Source organism: Suillus fuscotomentosus (assembly GCF_016647785.1).
Source record: "Suillus fuscotomentosus strain FC203 chromosome Unknown F5891scaffold_24, whole genome shotgun sequence".
In the NCBI taxonomy this organism is placed as follows: Eukaryota; Fungi; Basidiomycota; class Agaricomycetes; order Boletales; family Suillaceae; genus Suillus; species Suillus fuscotomentosus.
In genome coordinates, this window is record NW_024539536.1 from 152,028 (window position 1) to 164,276 (window position 12,249).

The 12,249-nt window shown below is 46.8% G+C and overlaps 2 protein-coding genes across 2 annotated transcripts; both read right to left on the reverse strand.

Moving 5' to 3' along the window:
• Window positions 1–195: 195 nt before the first annotated feature.
• Window positions 196–3,291, reverse strand: F5891DRAFT_1030658 (uncharacterized protein). Its single transcript, XM_041361582.1, has 14 exons — window positions 3,215–3,291; window positions 2,683–3,156; window positions 2,550–2,615; window positions 2,461–2,483; window positions 2,317–2,405; window positions 2,244–2,264; window positions 2,080–2,189; window positions 1,985–2,026; window positions 1,859–1,935; window positions 1,693–1,808; window positions 1,073–1,629; window positions 852–998; window positions 422–786; window positions 196–369 (listed from the first exon to the last, which is right to left on the reverse strand). The coding sequence occupies exons 2-14, from the start codon at window positions 3,028–3,030 to the stop codon at window positions 312–314; spliced, it is 2,019 nt and encodes a 672-aa protein (XP_041226481.1). The 5' UTR covers window positions 3,031–3,156; window positions 3,215–3,291; the 3' UTR covers window positions 196–311.
• Window positions 3,292–3,432: 141 nt separating this feature from the next.
• On the reverse strand, window positions 3,433–4,355 carry F5891DRAFT_1277893 (uncharacterized protein). The gene is made up of 5 exons (XM_041370296.1): window positions 4,160–4,355; window positions 3,989–4,096; window positions 3,847–3,923; window positions 3,721–3,784; window positions 3,433–3,670 (listed from the first exon to the last, which is right to left on the reverse strand). Exons 1-5 carry the CDS (start codon window positions 4,292–4,294, stop codon window positions 3,587–3,589), a joined length of 468 nt encoding a protein of 155 aa, XP_041226482.1. The 5' UTR covers window positions 4,295–4,355; the 3' UTR covers window positions 3,433–3,586.
• Window positions 4,356–12,249: the final 7,894 nt, after the last annotated feature.

The following is a 12,249-nucleotide window of genomic DNA, read 5'->3' on the forward strand; positions in this document are numbered from 1 at the left end:
GACAATCGTTCGGTTTGATCCAATCCGCCTCGAGGCCATGTAAGGATAACATGTGTATGTACAGGCCGTCCTAGGGAGTCGAAGATTAGTTTCGCGCGATTCACTGATAATTTCGAGCGGGAATGACAATGATTTATCGCGACGCCTTTCCATGAAGATCCGGACCACTTTTCTCTGTAACAGACACCGCTCCCCTTGATTGGGTAAATGACTTTCTAGCCAATTAATTCATCATAGTACACCAGATAGATTGAAGCAAAGAATGAATAGATATGATACAGATCGCCCCTCGTTTGGGCTTCTTAGTTTTGCTACTTCGCGGGAGTTTGAACGAAGAAATCCTCGTCGCTCACCATCTCTATTCTGTGTCTGCAAAAAGTGAGATGAGCCTATCACCAGTGTCATTCACGAAACCACTCACACTTCCTTCAAATGCGAGCGAAGCGCGTTGAAGTTCATCGACCTGAGTTTGTTCTTCCTGATTCTCTGGCGGCCATTCTGGTTCCCCGTTTGTGAGTCCTCAGTTTGTGAGTCCTCCGTGTGTGACTCCTTCGCAATAGATTCCCCAGCGGAGACCTGCCCCTCCCCATCTGTGCCAGCATCTGCTGATTTGCTGGCTGGAATGCAATGACGGCACCGATAATTCACCTCACTCCTCAACTTCTGTGGCTTAGAACCCATGTTCATAAGTCTCGCAGACAACCCCGCCGCAAAGGGATACTCTGACCCTTCTCCTTCGGGTAGTATAACCATCTGCATGTTATCATGCCGGTGCGAGTGGCCAATCTACGCGTAGCAGTATGAGCTTTCCTAAATAAACAAGATGATGATGAAGAAGAAGAGTGACTAACGAGGGTGGGGAAGTCCATGATGATGGATGCATGTTCACAAGAAAGACACCGAATGCGTGCTCCAAGCATCTTGACGGTATTGCATGCGTTCGTATCCTCGTCGGTAATTCCGACGAGCGTCAGGAGGCGTGCAACTGCATTTGATGCCTGTGAATGTAATGGGACATAGGAGGACAGTATACTTGAGCCAATTGTTGTCGGAGGGTTATCAAGCAACAAACCTCGTCATCTTTTACGAAGCGATCGACACTCCAATCCACTTGTTTCCTATCTTTCTTGTTATTACTAGGACATTCATGTGCGCAGACGCCTGCAAAATCGAGACATCGTTCCTTCTCATACCGCTTTGCGACCTTCCCACATCCCTGGCACATAAACCGCGCAGTGATCCTATCCAGTGGATGCAACTTCGTCTTGCTCGCACTTCTCCACTTGGGAAACCCAAGTAATTCGGATAGTTTTTCCCGTGCAGACGCCATCCACATCTTCAAATCAGCTGCGACGAGCTCCGCGACGAGGGCCGAGTTCTTCATGTCTTTTGCAAGGCCACTGGAATTGGGCCTTGAACCTGTCACGCTCCCCTGCATAGTCGTCATAACCGAGAGTTTGCGGAACTCATAAAGCGATGGGACAACTGTTCCAGCGGACCGTAGGCGATTGTAGTATTGTTTGACGTCGTCGCGACGCTGGCGATAAGATGCTTCGTTCTCTTGATTTTGGCGGTGTATTTGCATTTTCAAAAGTTGGGCTTCGATAAAGGGTTTTATCGGAAGGAAATCTGATAGGACGGCACTTGGTAAGACAATGATTTATCCATATGAGCCTGACCGAATTCGCATACCACGTAGCGTGACTTCCTCCAGCACATGATTCTTGTGCCTGTGCAATGAACCATAGGATTGAGAGCTAAGTAAATCAGGACCATTCCAGCCTTCCTGGGCAGCAAGTGCCTTCGCCCTACATTTCCGTTAGGCTTCTGTTGTGATGGTTAGTTAAGTCCTACTTGCCACTGTTCGTTTTTGGTCTTGATGGTGCTGTGCATAGTGACATAGGCGCTCTTCCACTTCTGTAACGCAACTGCTAACTGAACTACTAGTCACATTTGACTCAGACTCTTGCGAAAAAAAACACACCTCCATGACCTTGGGAAATTTCGCGATTTGATCAGTGCACGCCTAAATGATTATGTGAGATAATTCCTAGCGATGCAGAGGTGTCCTCATCCAACCTTCTGCAGCGCCTCAGACGGAGGCGGAGATAGAGCCGAGAACGCTGCATAATCGGCTCGAAAACGCTCCCAATCGGATTTCTTCATCAATATGGTGGGATTCTCGGGCCCTGCAACTTCAATTAAGCACAATAGACTCGAGGAACGTGAGGAGAAAACCATACATGCATTGCCGAGGATTGGATCTGAAAAGTTATGATTAAATATGAGGATGTTCGGAAACTGGAATGTAGTTACCGAAGCAATGAGTGGACTCCATGTAAGGAACCCATATCTCCTCACGTGCACGACCTTTGAAAATAGTGGTAACATCCATAAGATGTTTCCTGCAACAAGGTAATTAATAATCAAATTCATTCACTCAGTTGAGACATGTCCCACCTGATGCCCATCCTGCAACGCAGCTATTATAGTACGATGAATGATCCTGCTCAATACACACTATAAGAAGTTGGAAAGTCATCACTTACATTACGACACAAACGAAACCGTATAGCAAAGCTCGCATAGAATTCTTTTGTGTCTTCCTTACACGCCTGCATCAACCGATCACATTACCGTCAGTCCATATTATTTCCGCTCAGGCGAAGGGATTTTGCTCACATCACAAGGCCCTCCATCATACACGAACGCGGCATATGCCGCCTCGCTGAAGTTTGGGGTGGGATCAGGCAGTGGGTGAGGCAAGCAATTCTTGCGAATGGTGCGCCAGATGAAGTCGGCAGCGGGATTACAGACAAGTGTCAAACACAAAAGCTTGGATGTGCGAGCGACAGATAAAACATCGCGAGGAGAATTGGTTTGGATCAATATTTCTGCGAGGAGCTCGAGCGGAAGTGTCGGAAAAAGGCATTTTCCTGGTACACTTTCAGATTCTGAGGGGTCTTGAAGCTTTCGTACGTAAGTGCGACGTTTCTTCGGAGTTGGGACTGTGATGCTTCCAGTAGACATGGCTGTTGCTGGTTGTAGTGGTGACTCCGAATTGAAGTGCCCAGGAAACTTTAAATGCGGATGTGAGGAACAAAGGGCTTGATCGGCTCGAATCGGTCGTCCACATGGTTTGAAAGCCGATCCAAACTTCCAAATTTATTCTGTCAATGTCGATCATCACCGACACACGCAAAGATAGGCTCACCCTCAAAACTTAATTGAGACACCCCGCAAGTGCACTAGCGAGTCTTAGTAGTTGACATTGAATCTCCAACCCTAATTAAAACTCAGGGCGTATCAGGAAAATGCCGGATGCAACAAACTTTCATTCCTGGCACCATGCCAATTCATACCGATATGCTCGAACAATTCACTGGCACTGATGGCCATTATGAATACCCACTTATCTCCCTAAGAGAGCCAGACGATTGAAGCAATCATATTCATCAACATACACATGAACGACGGAAGCTAACACGAGACGTAGTAGTACTGGTACACATATGCGAGAACATTTCCAATAGCTCAGTGCTGACTTTGAACACTGCAAGGTCACGGTGGTACCTAGTGGCGACAACTAAACGATTGGCGCGAGATTAGAAAGACGAGTTAGTTCCCACTGCTGGCGGGAAGTTCCTGCGTCGTAATTCTCGATTTTCACCTTGTGGACGTGATGAGCGTGAGGCTTGGAAAAAATATTCATCAACTTACTTCACTGTGGCTCGAACTCGGAATGGATAGCACCAGGTCAGAGCTCCCGAGAGTGTAGTGCATTCTGTATACGCGAGTCATTAAATTAGCAAAAATAGGTTCCTGAGTACTGTGTCGGATTCTCACGTATAAGCATTGTCTTTGCGTCCAACAAGCTCGATGATGAACGCCTGCTTGGTATAAACGACTGGTACATCCGAATCCTGTCCGCGTCCGCGTCAACCAACAAGCTCAACCAAATGAATGAATGCAGGTTGATCCAGCATACCTCGCTCGCAGTAGCAAAGCATCCATTTCCATTGTTGCCGCTGTTGCTAGACTGAATGGTGACAGTCTTGTTGGGGGACCCTGGCTCGTTCTGCCTCTTGATCACCCACTAGTAGACATGATGTGTGCAATGAGAATCAGTCACAAGATGTGTGCGAACGCGGATAGATACCTGTTGGGCCACGGTGTGATTTGATGGGTAGCCTTGAATCTGGGTGCCTTCAGCGGTGTTGTTGCCCGTGAGATCAAGCATGAGGCCTCTGCCAACGTTTCTGATAGAATACACTCCATCGTCGGTGAAAGGCATTGTATAAGATGTAGGTCGCTAGTAGGATGATGATTCAACAATGTAATGAGGAATTGACAAAAGAAAGATCATAGAACGCTGAGCTTTTATGCTGAGCATCCTCGGCTGTTTTCGACGAATGGGGCCAAGATGGTGCGGCGAAAACACAGACATAATGGTGACAAGAGTTGAGAATCTGGGTCATAAGACTGCGCGCGACAATACTAATTCGGCGCCTTGAATTTGCGTACCATTCTTTCCCAATACTAGTTAGTAGTAGTAGAAGGTCCCCGCATCAGCACTGTTATTATCACAGCCTGAATTCAATTGAATAAGAGGGGCCAACGGAGATGAAAGACAGTGACTAGCGGCGGTGCGGCGGATATTCGAAGTTCTTGTGTGTCAAATTTTTTCTGGCTCCCTGGTCAGGAGGTGGGCTATAGGCGTCACGCGCCAGTCATATACATCTGGCGTTTCGAAGATCATGTGTGTGATGAGCCGAACAAGTACTACATGAAGAAATCCGGTAAATTCTTGGAATGCTGGATTGCTTAATGAGCTGGAAGCGAAATGATCCTTGGCTTAAGACCGTGACAGCCCGGCGCTGATGCTAGACATATTAATATTTATGACGAGCTGTATGGTGGACTCAGTCAACTCATGTTATAAGCTACACAGCTACTTACCTGCATTTACGATGACGAGCTATAGCTCAATATACATGTTGTTGACGACTCAAGGAGAGAAAGCATCCAGCACCGACTGCAGTTCTCAGGACTTATTCCTGACAGTTTCCTTTCATCACATCAAACTTGCTTCGAAACTTCTTGGGAGTACCTTTGACGCCCATCCAGCCAGGTCGCGACTCTCCAGGTCCACCATCAGATACCCACCGTTCGGTCACATTGGAGTGCCACCCTCCGAGTACTATGTTCATGTGATGTTGACAGGCTGTCATAAACCAACCTAGACCTTAAATGACATCCAAATTCCGAAAGGTTCTGATATTGAGAATGTCTTGGGACACTCTGGCCCAGGGCAAGCGTGTCGCAGACTAAGTGCCTAGGTCCCTGTCAGCCGCTCAGCTGACTTTGGTCGAACGTTCATTAATGATGGCATCGAGAAATGGAAGGGCAAATCTGGTATGCCTGGATCCCTGCAGCCGAATTCGATCGAAGTTCATGTTAGGCGTAGCCCCTGTGCTCGAACATGATGTCATCATAGCCAAGGTGTTGCATCATAGGTGACAGCGGGCGCACAAAAGAGCCAGACGAAGGTGCTGATAGTATTACGAAAAAGTACTGCGGGGTAACGGCCGGATCCATGATCAGGAGAAGCGAACAGAGCCCAGTAATCCATCACTAAGTGCTGACTATGTATATATGTGGGAGCAGAGTATGATGCATCATACGTACATGTCGTTCGCCTGCTATCAGTAATCGTAGATTGGATTGGCAAAACTCTGCTCCGATTTTCTCTTCGTTGCAGTAGTGAATACGTCCTACATCAATTTTTTGAAAGTGCGGTTTTCCCATTGGCGAAGCCTTGAATTGTGGAGGTTGAAGAAAATAGAACTTCTGAATAGTGAGTGCTTGAGAGTTATTGGAGGCGGTGGCATGAAGCGAGTTGCGAAAGGAATTGCTTGGAATTGACGGTCCAAATAAACCTATTACGAGAGAGGCAACTAAACGTCGAGCGCTGAGCTCCGAGTCCGGTACGAGGTATTTCAATCAACTGCGTTTGGTGTCAAATTTCAACGAAAAATGTGTTGCTACCGAATATACAGCTTTTCTGCTGTCATTGCCTGCTAATCGGCCAAGTTAACCTGGAGGGTATACCGGTAAGGTCTGGTTGCTCGAAGTCAAACAAGTCAGCCTGGCTCCAAACTTGTGTAACCTCAATTTGCATATTTTGTTTTCGACCGCCGACTGTGTATTGCAGGCTTGTAGGCCGTCGCCTCAGACAGTAGCATACAGCGCACTAACCTCAACTTCACGTCAAAGTAAGCGCGTTGTATGCTGGCAGTGTAAAAAATCCAGGCCCAGGCCAAAGCCGCGGCCCGAGTACTGTAAATGCAAGATCACATGTATGGGTCAAGATATGAACTTGAAGTACTCACCAGCTGGACGGAACACATCAGCATTTGTGAATGGATAAGGATGTGTGCAGACATGCGTGACAAGGTGCCAACGAGCGCAGACATCAACACGTGTGAGCAAGCGCCGACGCAAGCATGAATGAGCCACAATTTACAAAGAAGTGCAAATAAATGTCGCTCCGAACCCCGAACCTGTTTTGAATTTGAGGTTCGGACCGTTCGGTTCAGGGACCATGCCGAACCTGTGGCCGGGCCATGGGTCCGGTTCGGAAAAGTTGTTCGAAGTGAACGTTCAGAACCGGACTGCGGCGTTGAGCACTACTAACGCTAAGGGCGAGTTTCCATCCTAGACTCATCACACAATTCGAGCATCGTTCATGCAGACCCCAGCTATCACGACAGCCCAAGATTCAATTGGGGACTTGTCTTCCGCCGAAGAATTGGTCACCCAGGACATCCACATCGATGCTAACGATCATACATTATATACTCATAGCTCACCCATTATGGCCCGAAAAAATCACTGGGAGGATGCAATCAAGGTGAGTTATACCGACTCATCATGGCCCTCTTACAAAAGGCTAACTTTCATTCATGACGTAGTCCATCAGCATTCAGCCCTCATTGACAGGTTATGTCCCCAGAGGTATCGCCCTCCGCGACCGAGGTCACGTCCAGGAGGCAAGGATAGCATTCGACGTCGCATCCATGTTCACGAACCAAGATTCAAAAACTAACCTTTTTTCTTCTCTTCACAAAGGTATGTTAAATTTGTTTTGCATATTCTCTGCTTCATTGTGTATCTCAGGCCATCGCGCTCTTCAGCGCAGAACACCATGAGGAAGTGATGCTTCTCATAAACGGACTCACTGTCATTTGCCTGAATACCAATCCTCTCGGGTGTGGTGTCGTGTCGTGGAAGTAAGTATCGTGCGGCAATGCTCGGTCATCAAAACTGATGTTTTTCACTCGCATATTAGACATCCATCTATGTGTTCAGCTCAGAACCAAAGTCTTCGATGGTGCTCATTATAATAAAGTTCAGAAGTTTCTGGCCACTTCACTACTGCTGTCAACTCAAGCGCCTTCTCGTCGAAACCATTCATTTAATGTATGAGGACTTGACTATGGTGCGTCAAGATTATGCGTACATAGTGCTTTTCATAAACTGGGACTTTGTCTAGCTCTTCGGCTAGGATCTCGAGTCTTTGCAACTTACTGCTCACCAGAGATGTGATACACTCTTTCAGGCAGATAGACTTCGAGGTCATGCTGATGCTGCGTGACGGATCAGTGACGAAAATACTAGTACCTTGACTGGTCCAACGGCAAGTCTGGAGTTCGTGATGTCATGAAGACTACTATCCTCAATGACATTTGATTCAGCTTTCAAACAAGAATGCAGCGTGCTCTGTGCTGCCAACGGAGATGCCTGGACCGCCTTCACTGCGAGCAATATGACAGAACAATACTCAGCGGCATCAATTTGAATCCCGCATCTGATGCTGTCTTTGCAAATCATACTAAGGCAAAGTAGGTTAAAATGCTATGGATGGAAGTACTTCTCGATGCACAGAAGGTGCGATGGCAGCTATCGTCCCAAAGCCAATGCTTATTGCAACAATACGTAGGTCATTGAACTTGACTCTTTGGCTTATCTTGGATACAATTCGAAGCACGCAGCACTCTATGGTGCGCGCCGCTATGATAAAGTAATTTGGACCTTCCAAACGATGCTTCCCATAACGTACCCGACATTCAGACATGAAGTGAGCCTTTGATAACACATTTGTCAACATGTTTAACTCTTTCTCCAGAGCTGCGCCAGCACTACTTCAGACCCTTTGAAGTGGAACGTGTTATTCGACGGGTCATTGATGCCCGACTCGACAATGCTCCGCTGCGTGTACTCGATGATGGCTGTTGACTTCGCTTCGAATCTTTCTACCCTACTTCGGAACACCAGCACCCCTCACTTTGCATAACAGAGACTGCATGTGCCTTTATTGCATTCGATGTCAGGGAGGTCAGATGGGTGCGTAGATATTCATACAGTGTACGTATCATACATGCATTTGCATCAGACTAAAGCCTTCGTCACCTGCCCACGTGCCGTTTCTTGCAACAACCTTTGTTCGCCCCAAAAGATGCACTATACTCTTCATACTGGTCTACAGCGAGCTGCAAGGTGAGGGACCGCGAGACCTTGGACCTGTACTTGTACCGTGAAGAATTGTGACACTCACTTGAAGTTGCGAACTGGAGGCAAAGGCTGTGACAGATTTGAGAATTATGATTTGGATAAAATGCATATTGAAAGATGGAAACTGTTCCATTAGCTCGAGGGAAATTGAGACGCGATAAGAAATAAATTTGGGCCGCCGTGCACACGCAGTTCTTAGGATTAAAAGTGAGTTGTTAGCTAAGAAAGGTGTGTTACAATTAATGACAGGCACACGGTTGTGAGGGGACAACACTGTTAAAAGTCGTCCCTGTTGATAACTGAATGGATTCAGGGTGTGTGGGAACATTTTGAGGACATCACCAACCTTATTTTTGACTCCCTAGCTACACCTGCACCTGAATTTTACCCCTGCCAATTTTCAGGGTGTGGGGAAGCTAGCAGAATCCGCAGCCGGTACCTGCAGGCCTGTTGCATTCCTGTCAGATACTAGATTTGCTAGATCGTACCGGAGGCGAAATAGGGGCTTCAAATGAACAATTCAAACAGATTTTCAGATTTGAAGACGGAATGATTGTGGCGATCCTCGAGGAGCGAGGAGAGCGTACTCGAATATTTTGATGTAGACTTGTTGTGACGAAATTTAAAGGCACATCAAGGAATCGGAGGTTTTACTGGTGCAGTTGCGCACTTCACACGACGGGTCTTGTCCTTGCACACTTCGGTATGTTCTTCAGTACAGCGCTTTCCTTCGTTGGCATGTAGTAGGGATATCCAGAATATTAGTTAAAACATTCTTAAGGCCAGGACCTATAACAAATGATTCGAACGCATACTACGACAACAAACTTGAAATCTACAACATAACTACCAAATAAGTACTGCAACGAAGCTTGGAACAGAGACAAAAAAAATCCGGCTCGCTACAGAGCACCGGACAACTGTTAAAATATCGTGTGTCACACACTACTGCCAGTCGGTATATGCACACGCTCCTGGAAAGCGATTGAGGTCATCACAGATGCTGCGTCGGAATCGGCCACGAGCTTCGCGTTGAATTCTCGGACGCCAAGGATCAGGCGTGGTCCCAGAACAAACATCTGCACGACCCCCAAAATCCGAAGAAACCCAGAATAAATCTGGACGTCCAGTGAATCCTATGGAAACGATACACCGTGGTAGCACGCAGGGGCAGCGAAAGATTGACATACCGTTGACAATCTTGGAACAATGAGCTGGAGGCAAGAAACAGCAACAAAGCTACCACGTCCGACCCTTTAGTGGAAAAAAAGAATGATAATCACGATATGAACTTACCTCGCAAAGTAAAGCACGTGAGTTTTCATCAACACCGTGAAACAGTCCACGATCATCCCTCCTGCCGGATGTTGTCGCAGTTCACGGAAATGTTTTATTGCAATCCAGACTGCGAGACACAGTGTGAAGACCTCCCACACAGTGCCGAGTATCCATATAACAGCAGTCAGAAGTGGGAGATCTCCCCCAAAGCCAATCGAGCACTGATAGGTACCGGAAAAATAGTATTCCTCTGGTATTCATCAATGAGCCCCACTGGTCCACGTTTATTTTCATCCAAAATCAAGCGTACCCACTGAAGCATGTACCGTTATTATTACGGCTGCCACTACAATGCAGATGGCGTTAGCCAGCGAGGTGACAATGAGGAATATCAGAATCTTTCTGGATCGTTGATACATGGCATATAACCGAGTGATAATAATGACTAGCAGCATGTTTCAGTCAAGTCAATATCACTGAGATCTCGCAAGTGCCAAACTCACTCCACAGCATTGCAAATGCCATAATACCCGTCCAATTCCACATGACGGACATAATCCAGCCTGACGAATCCGGTCAGTGACCAGCCTCGGGTAGTGCACACTCCAAACAGACTCACATCTGTGGTAGTACAGCGTGGCAGTCATTAATGAATCAAGATCAAGAAGTTAGTAAAGAACCACACCCACTCCTACAAGGCACCACGGTTAATTGGAGGGGAATAGCAGGCATCTGTGAAGAAGACTTACTGTATCTGTCAGCGAGACGGTTGGAACATTGACTGTATGCCATTGGTCAGAAGAAGAAAAGACAGCGAGTGTACTAAGGAGACATACTCAGCATGGTCAGGCTGTTTACGAGAGATAAACAATCAGCACAACACCGATTGTTTAGCTTTCCGAACATACGCAGCAAAGAAGATTCCAAGGTAGCGCACCTAGGATACTTTCAAGTCAGCACAACATGGTAACCGCGACAAACAAGTTACATACACTGAGATACAGAACTGTCACTAACGACCAGCGTTGCCTCTGTAATTAAGTGTATCTTCAGGCGTGTTCCTTTGACACGAGACATTACTTGCCCAGACCAATTCAACCTATAAAAGGATTCTTAGCGAGATGGTTACGTCGGTCGTAGCATTGACATACCTCCTGTCCTAATGTGAGTGCTGAATTTTTTTGTAAGATATCTATATCAACAGTCCCTTAATATTACCATGCTCACCCCAATCATATGTAACTCCAACGAAGGCGGCAACTATGAGACCGCAGTCAAGGTTGGATTGAGAAATCAGCTTCAACATCCAACTGCTCTCTACGAACCTACAAAATAGCTGTACAAACGATTTGCATTGATGGCCGGCCACAAAGCGGGACCGTTTGAGACTATGATCATATTGGGAGAGAATGGATGGGAATGAGAGGCGAACTTGGTAGATGCATGACAATGACAGTCGTGCTATATATACATATGGCGGGCTATCAGGACTGGTGAGCCGCAGACATTGTCATATATAATCATATCTAGGAAACGTTATATTGGAATATAAAACCCCTGCAATCAACGTAAAGCACCCTGGGGAGACTCACGAGTTCTCTGATCGGCGGCCCAGTGCTTCAAGTTTGGTAATCGAAGTGAGAGCCGTGCACTCCACGTAGATGTTGCAGTTGCGTGGGCTTTTCTTCCAATCAATTCGTTAACGTTCTCTTCCTCTGTTATTGCAATTGGGCTTTCGTATCAGAAGGATGCCAATTAAAATGGCAAATACAGAATCTTCGATTTGCAACGTGGCCGGCAACGTTCACTTGATTGTCAACGTGTCGTGTGCTGGAGAAGTGGTATGCGGTAATAGCGACCTCATGATATGGCGCGAGAAGTCAAAAAGTTAGTGCAACGATGCATCAAGAACGTATGTGGCAGATGCCATAGCCAATTCATTTAGAGTGACACAATCACGTGCATGTGTGCCTGAATGTGCGAGCATGACCGATGGCCTATTGGCGTTAGTACTTCCTACTTAGTCACTCTACTTCTTGGTATTGTAACCATCGACACTCAGCCCCCCGTTATGTAACTCGTTTACTCATAAGCCGCGCGCTTCGCTTTTGTTCACCTCAGCGTTTGTTCTGACTCACGCTGAGACTGACTCGTTCTAGTCTATACGATGCTTTACAGATGAATTGTTTCATGTGCTGTACCGCATGCCAACTGGACATGGATTTGCCGCGTCACCAATTCATTTATTACTAGTCAAGCGCGGACTCCCCAATTCCTCAGTCAGTGCCCCCGGTTGCATTTCTCGTTTTTGACGAGTTTTGGTGATGTTGGCTCGTCGACCGTACGTCTGGCATCCTGTTTGGATTTCAAGTATTATCGAGTTTCTTCAGCAGCTTC

What these genes read in the sequence shown, in the direction of transcription:
- F5891DRAFT_1030658 (XM_041361582.1), bottom strand. Translation starts at nt 3,030, where the DNA reads ATGTCTACTGGAAGCATCACAGTCCCAACTCCGAAGAAACGTCGCACT. An exon ending in GGAGTCCACTCATTGCTTCG is followed by an intron (nt 2,265 to 2,316) that starts GTAACTACATTC and finishes ATAACTTTTCAG; the next exon opens with ATCCAATCCTCGGCAATGCA. An exon ending in TCATGGACTTCCCCACCCTC is followed by an intron (nt 787 to 851) that starts GTTAGTCACTCT and finishes TGCTACGCGTAG; the next exon opens with ATTGGCCACTCGCACCGGCA.
- F5891DRAFT_1277893 (XM_041370296.1), bottom strand. Translation starts at nt 4,294, where the DNA reads ATGCCTTTCACCGACGATGGAGTGTATTCTATCAGAAACGTTGGCAGA. An exon ending in GCTTTGCTACTGCGAGCGAG is followed by an intron (nt 3,924 to 3,988) that starts GTATGCTGGATC and finishes GGACGCGGACAG; the next exon opens with GATTCGGATGTACCAGTCGT. An exon ending in CGAGTTCGAGCCACAGTGAA is followed by an intron (nt 3,671 to 3,720) that starts GTAAGTTGATGA and finishes CACGTCCACAAG; the next exon opens with GTGAAAATCGAGAATTACGA.